Here is a 7,450-nt window from a genome sequence, read left to right on the forward strand (position 1 = left end):
GTCGGCGAGGTGGACAAGCTCCTGAGATCGCTCCACTTGGACGCGCGGCTGAAGGACGACGAAGGCGTGATGTACGCAGAGAAGCCCGATTGGCGGCCGGAGCTCGAAGAAGAGCCGTTGTAATGGCCACCATTTCAGAGTGGCGAGCAGTAGGGTTCTTTTCTTTTCTTGCGTCCACCAGCATTGATAGTACTGTACATGATTTTGTCATTGCTGCAGCAGTAGTATGTACAGTTTGTTCATAAGCATCAGAATTCTAGATTATATTATATACATACATACAGCAACCCGAGTGTCTGATGATAGTTACGAGATTCCATATTGTGTGTACCTTGCACGCCAGACGGCCAGAGGTTCTGTGAAATATATGCGCAGCTGAACATGCGCGCGAACATGTTGGTAATATAGCTTTGTGAAGCGTCCAAAGATAAGTTCAATAGCAAATCCAAATTATCTGAGACCATGTAATGATGTAAAAATGATTTTACATATCAGCTGTTACAACAATGAGGTGAGCCGTTGCACTGTAGCTGCTCAACTCAAAATATGCTTTACTAATCGAGGTTTAATTGTAGTCCAACAATCTCTTCCAGTCTGTACTATAGCAGGTCAAAATTGGTACAAAATGCTTCAGTTTTCATCAATTGCTCCTCTCCAATAATGATAGGCTGCAGATATAAGAACCTGTCAGGCATTGCTAGAGGCTAATGTTTGTCCTAGTGCAGTCTCCTTTCTGTAAAGTGGCACTCTTCCACCGAGGTCCTTCAGCCTCATTACCATGTCATGCAACCATTCGAAGGTGAGCTTGTTCTGCTTATTAAGTTCCTCCCTCACCTCTGGATGCACCCTAAACCAGTCGCCCAACATCTTGTGGACATGGGATCTAACCATTCTCCACGGCACAGGGTACTGCTCACACAGCTTCAGATATTCAATCACAAGATCAGCCTGGTCCAAGCCACCGTCTCCATTCTCGTCACCATCTTCTTTCCATTCCTTTGTCCTGAAACCAGCAAAAACTGCTGGGTTTTCTAGAAGAGTTTCAGCTGAAAGCACACCATCAGCACCAGTATGTTCAAGGCAGTTCTTCACATCCTCCATATGGCGAATGTTTCCATTTGCAAGAACGGGTACTCTAAGTGCATCCTTCACGGCCTTGATGGCATCCCAGTCAGCTCGAAATTTCTTCCCATCCTTTTCGTCTCTTGTCCGGCCGTGGACAGCCACAAGAGAAGCACCAGCTTCCTCAAGCATCTTCGCATATGCTAATGTGTCTTCCAGTCGTGGAAATACACGGATCTTAACTGAGACTGGAACATGAAGATTAGCTGCTAGATTCTGCACGAGGGATTTTACGAGGGGAAGGTTGTCCATGAGAAATGCTCCATAGTTACCCCGTCTTGCAATACGCTGCGGGCAACTGCAAGGCAATATATTAACGCGATTCAGAAGAATATGGAACCATATTTTTCAAGCAATATATATACGGGGAAATGGTATATGTTAACTAGAGATGTACCTGTGGAATATTCAGCACTAGTGCTCTAAGCAAGCTAAGAAAGCAGTTAGCGGCAGATAAACTAACACTAAAATTAAAAAGCAGCAGGTTTCGAGTGGAGTGTGCAGAGAATGACCTAGCATGGTGGCTTATTCTTCATCACATTAGTATCGCGCTTGAAGGCTTGAGGGCTGATGCACCACTAACAACGTTACTCAACGACTTTATCCAGGAGCAGATTATTTTTGTAGAGTATATGACGTTTATGTTAGTAAACTATTTATGCCATTACAAAGGTGGAGTAATCTACAATCGAGCACTAGATAAGTAGATATGAATAAAAAACCAGTAAAGCAGCATAACTGCATAAGGAATTGCACATTACCCAAAATTGATATCAACGTAGTCGCAATATGGTTCCACCTTCTTCGCAGCTTGCAACAAAATGTCAGGATCATTGGCACAAAACTGAACAAAAAGTGGTCGGTCCTCCTGCATAAGGTGCAATGGACATTACATTCCATGCAAGGTAAATACAACAACCCATAACAAAACAAAGCTCTGTAAAATAACAGAAGAGTAGCCGGCCCGTAATCATGAAACTCTCAAACGACCTGAATGGTCAAACAATCATTACCAAACATAACAATTCTTCATTTCTCCGGTTCAAACATGAGCCTAATGATTCATTAAATTCTGCGCACACCAAACTACCACTAAAAATCAAACTGCAAATACTGACTACCATATTTCATCTACAGCAGAACTATTATTCTACCAGTACCAGTATGTACTTCAATGACGAATTAAGCATAAAGCATACAACTGCAGCATCCACTTTAACTTAAAACAGTTGCTACAGCAGCGGATCAGAAGCTCATATGCATCAATTACCTTGCACGTGGTGAACTCCATGGACCTGTACTTCTCATTCTCGGAGAAGATGCGAGAGTGGAGCATGGGCGTGTACGCCGCGTCGGCGCCGTAGCGGCGGCACAGCATGCGGAAGGGGAGCTCCGAGTTGTCCACCATCGGCGCCACCAGCAGCCGTGGGGACCCCAGCCGCCTCCAGTGCGCCCAAGCGCGTTCCAACCGCTCCTCCGCGGACACCGGCAGCGGTGGAAGATGCGGGGCAGGCGCGGGGACCTCCGCTTCTGACGCCCCGGCGCTCGCGCAGAGGTCCTCGTCCGGGTCGGCGGCAGTGGCCAGGTGAGCGGCGCCCGGGGACATGGTGGCAGAGCTAGGGTTTGTGGGGGAGCGCAATCGCAGGCGGCGGCGCGGGCTCGCTAGGAGAGGCGAGAGGCGGCGCAGTTGCATGCGGTTGCGGTGGCTCCTCGGATGTGGGCTGGGTTGGGTCGGGTGTGTATTTTGTCGGAGGCCACGTCTGGTTAGATACGACAGGCCTACTTTAGGCCTTGTTGTTTTGTTCGGATTGGTGGGTCGAAACGAATACTAACCGGATTATTTCTCTAATTTATATAAACTTTGATTGAGTGGAACGATTCCGGTTGCAATCCGATACAAACGAATAAGACCTAAAGTGGATTTAAAAGTGGTTTTGTTTTGTATATTTAAAAGATATTTGTCGGGGACCATAATTAGGGGTACCCTCAAGACGCCTAATTCTCAGCTGGTAACCCCCATCAGCATAAAGCTGCAGAGGCCTGATGGGTGCGATTAAGTCAGGGATCAGTCCATACGAGCGACTCGATCACGCTTCACCCAAGCCTAGCCTCGTCCAAGGGCAGCCGACCTCGAGGGACTTCCGTCTCGCCCGAGGCCCCCCTTTTAACGGCGGACACATCTCCGGCTCGCCCGAGGCCTTGGCTTCGCTAAGAAGCAACCCTGACTGAATCGCCGCACCGACTGACCGAGTTGCAGGAGCATTTAACGCAAAGGTGGCCTGACACCTCTATCCTGACGCGCGCCCCCCGGCAGAGCCGAAGTGACCGTCGTCACTCCGCTGCTCCACTGACCGGTCTGAGAGAAGGACAGCGCCGCCTGCGCCACTCCGACTGCAGTGCCACTCGACAGAGTGAGTCTGACAGGCAGTCAGGCCTCGCCAGAGGCGCCATAGGAAACTCCGCTCCGCCCGACCCCAGGGCTCGGACTCGGGCTAAGACCCGGAAGACGGCGAACTCCGCTCCGCCCGACCCCAGGGCTCGGACTCGGGCTAAGACCCGGAAGACGGCGAACTCCGCTCCGCCCGACCCCAGGGCTCGGACTCGGGCTAAGACCCGGAAGACGGCGAACTCCGCTCCGCCCGACCCCAGGGCTCGGACTCGGGCTAAGACCCGGAAGACGGCGAACTCCGCACCGCCCGACCCCAGGGCTCGGACTCGGGCTAAGACCCGGAAGACGGCGAACTCCGCACCGCCCGACCCCAGGGCTCGGACTCGGGCTAAGACCCGGAAGACGGCGAACTCCGCTCCGCCCGACCCCAGGGCTCGGACTCGGGCTAAGACCCGGAAGACGACGAACTCCGCTCCGCCCGACCCCAGGGCTCGGACTCGGGCTCAGCCCCGGAAGACGACGAACTCCGCCTCGCCCGACCCCAGGGCTCGGACTCCGCCCTAGCCTCTGCCGAACGACTTCCGCCTCGCCCGACCCAGGGGCTCCGGCTCGGCCTCGGCAACGGAAGACAGATTCGACCCCAGCTTCGGAGGAGCCCCCACATCGCCCGGCCTCGGGCGCGGGCCCGCCACGTCAACAGGGAGCGCCATCATCACTCTACCCCGAGCCGACTCGGGCCGCAGAGAACAAGACCGGTGTCCCATCTGACCAGCTCCGCCAGATAGGCAATGATGGCGCCTCCCAAGCTCTATGACGACGGCGGCTCTCAGCTCTCTTACGGAAGCAGGTGGACGTCAGCAAGGACTCGACCGCTCCGACAGCTGTCCTTCCGCCAAGCTCCGTTGCTCCTCCGACAGCCACGACATCACACCAGCAGGGTGCCAAGATCTCTCCGGCTGCCACATTGGCATGTACTTAGGGCGCTAGCTCTCCCTCCGCTAGACACGTAGCACTCTGCTACACCCCCATTGTACACCTGGATCCTCTCCTTATGCCTATAAAAGGAAGGACCAGGGCCTTCTCAGAGAAGGTTGGCCGCGCGGGACCGAGGACGGGACAGGCGCTCTCTTGGGGCCGCTCGCTTCCCTCACCCGCGTGGACGCTTGTAACCCCCCTACTGCAAGCGCACCCGACCTGGGCGCGGGACGAACACGAAGGCCGCGGGACTTCCACCTCTCTCACGCCCGTCTCCGGCCACCTCGCCTCTCCCCCTTCGCGCTCGCCCACGCGCTCGACCCATCTGGGCTGGAGCACGCAGCACACTCACTCGTCGGCTTAGGGACCCCCCGGTCTCGAAACGCCGACAGTTGGCGCGCCAGGTAGGGGCCTGCTGCGTGTTGACGAACAGCTTCCCGTCAAGCTCCAGATGGGCAGTCTCCAGCAACCTCTCCGGCCCGGGACGGTGCTCCGTTTCGGGAGTCTTGAGTTCATGTCCTTCGACGGCAGCTACGACATGATACTCCTTCCACCGCCGTGCGACAACGACAATGGCGGCCGACAACCCGCCCGCCGGCGGCGGAATCGACGACATCTTCCCCGCGTGGTGGAAGAACAACATTCGAGCTCGCCCCGTCCTCTCCCCCGCCAACGGAGGAGGAGGCGGGGCAACCAAGGCTAAGCGGGAGGCCGCGCTTCGTCGGCCGTCGAGCGAATCGACGCCCCCGACGCCCCGACGGAAGGCACGCCGGGCGTCGACCTCGCGTTCGAGACGAAGGCAAGCGCCGTCCCCCCGCGACACGCCGATCCCGAGCGAGAAGACGACGCCAGCGCGCTCGCGGAAAGCCTGCAGGACGTCGCCCTTGAACCTGAGATGACGGCGCAACCAGTCCCCGATGTGACTACGTCGCTCCTCGTCGACCAAAAGGTACCGACTAACTCCCATCTTACGTCATTTCGACTCGGCCTCAACCCGCCTAGCAATCTTGCTTTGGCGGGCGCTCTCATTGAGGCGAGTGCAACCCCACTAGGGTTTCATATGCGGTCGCCTTGGGACCGGTTGACGGACGTCTCGACCTACGAGCCCTCTGGGTCCGAGGAAGATGACGATCCCAGCATCTGTTGGGATTTCTCTGGACTTGGCAACCCCAGTGCCATGCGGGACTTCATGACCGCGTGCGACTACTGCCTCTCCGACTGTTCCGACGGTAGCCGCAGCCTTGACGACGAGGGCTGCGGCCCAAGCCGCGAATGTTTCCACATCGAGCTAGGGGATCCCTCCGAAGGCAACCATCTCGGCATGCCGGTGGACGGTGATCTTCCTAGGCCGGTGCCTCGCCCGACATCCCGCGGGAGCTAGCTGTGGTCCCCGTTCCGGCGGGGGGTCACGACCCACAGCTCGAGCAAGTCCGCGGGGCGCAGGCCAGGCTCGACGAGGGAACAGGAGCGCTCGAGCCGATCCGACGGGACGTCGGGCAGGTATGGGCGGGCCAACCCCCGGCCGGGGAAATACGTCACCTGCCCCAAGGTCTCCAGCACCGCGTCGCCAACGATGTTAGGGTTAGGCCGCCGCCCGCATCCAGCGGGGTTGGTCAGAACCTGGCAGCCGCAGCGATGCTCCTCCGCGCGATGCCGGAGCCATCAACTACCGAGGGTCGGCGAATCCAGGGAGAGCTCAAGAATCTCCTGGAAGGCGCTGCGGCCCGACGGGCCGAGAGCACTGCCTCCCGAAGGCAGGGATACCCCTCGGAACCTCATGCCGCGACTTCCCGATTCATGCGGGAAGCCTCGGTCTACACCGGGCGCACGCGCAACACCACGCCTGCGGCCCCGGGCCACCTCGGCAACGAGCACCACCGACGCGACCGTCGGGCCCACCTCGACGAAAGGGTGCGCCGAGGCTACCACCCCAGGCGTGGGGGGCGCTACGACAGCGGGGAGGATCGGAGTCCCTCGCCCGAACCACCCGGTCCGCAGGCCTTCAGTCGGGCCATCCGACGGGCGCCGTTCCCGACCCGGTTCCGACCCCCGACTACTATCACGAAGTACTCGGGGGAAACGAGACCGGAACTGTGGCTCGCGGACTACCGCCTGGCCTGCCAACTGGGTGGAACGGACGACGACAACCTCATCATCCGTAACCTCCCCCTGTTCCTCTCCGACACTGCTCGCGCCTGGTTGGAGCACCTGCCTCCGGGGCAGATCTCCAACTGGGACGACTTGGTCCAAGCCTTCGCCGGTTTCCAGGGCACATACGTGCGCCCCGGGAATTCCTGGGACCTTCGAGCTGCCGGCACAGCCGGGAGAGTCGCTCCGGGACTACATCCGGCGATTCTCGAAGCAGCGCACCGAGCTGCCCAACATCACCGACTCGGATGTCATCGGCGCGTTCCTTGCCGGCACCACCTACCGCGACCTGGTGAGCAAGTTGGGTCGCAAAACCCCCACCAGGGCGAGCGAGCTGATGGACATCGCCACCAAGTTCGCCTCTGGCCAGGAGGCGGTTGAGGCTATCTTCCGAAAGGACAAGCAGCCCCAGGGCCGCCCATCGGAAGAGGCTCCCGAGGCGTCTACTCCGCGCGGCGCCAAGAAGAAGGGCAAGAAGAAGTCGCAATCGAAACGCGACGCCGCTGACGCGGACCTTGTCGCCGCCGCCGAGTACAAGAACCCTCGGAAGCCCCCCGGAGGTGCTAACCTCTTCAACAAGATGCTCAAGGAGCCGTGCCCCTACCATCAGGGGCCCGTCAAGCACACTCTCGAGGAGTGCGTCATGCTTCGGCGCCACTTCCACAGGGCCAGGCCACCCGCGGAGGGTGGCAGGGCCCACGACGACGACAAGAAAGAAGATCACCAAGCAGGAGAGTACCCCGAGGTCCGCGACTGCTTCATGATCTACGGCGGGCATGCGGCGAATGCCTCGGCTCGGCATCGCAAGCAAGAGCG

The 7,450-nt window shown here is 57.9% G+C and overlaps 1 protein-coding gene across 1 annotated transcript; it reads right to left on the minus strand.

Moving 5' to 3' along the window:
• Positions 1-430: 430 nt before the first annotated feature.
• LOC100274382 (FMN-linked oxidoreductase superfamily protein) lies at positions 431-2,829 on the minus strand. The gene is made up of 3 exons (NM_001148742.2): positions 2,393-2,829; positions 1,884-1,990; positions 431-1,420 (listed from the first exon to the last, which is right to left on the minus strand). Exons 1-3 carry the CDS (start codon positions 2,813-2,815, stop codon positions 688-690), a joined length of 1,263 nt encoding a protein of 420 aa, NP_001142214.1. The 5' UTR covers positions 2,816-2,829; the 3' UTR covers positions 431-687.
• Positions 2,830-7,450: the final 4,621 nt, after the last annotated feature.

Source organism: Zea mays, chromosome 5, assembly GCF_902167145.1.
Source record: "Zea mays cultivar B73 chromosome 5, Zm-B73-REFERENCE-NAM-5.0, whole genome shotgun sequence".
Taxonomy (NCBI): Eukaryota; Viridiplantae; Streptophyta; class Magnoliopsida; order Poales; family Poaceae; genus Zea; species Zea mays.

Excerpts from the sequence above, each read along its gene's own strand:
- LOC100274382 (NM_001148742.2), bottom strand. The coding sequence starts at position 2,815 with ATGCAACTGCGCCGCCTCTCGCCTCTCCTAGCGAGCCCGCGCCGCCGC. Across the intron at positions 1,991-2,392 it reads TGGAGTTCACCACGTGCAAG|GAGGACCGACCACTTTTTGT; the intron begins GTAATTGATGCA and ends CACCTTATGCAG. Across the intron at positions 1,421-1,883 it reads TACGTTGATATCAATTTTGG|TTGCCCGCAGCGTATTGCAA; the intron begins GTAATGTGCAAT and ends ATTGCCTTGCAG.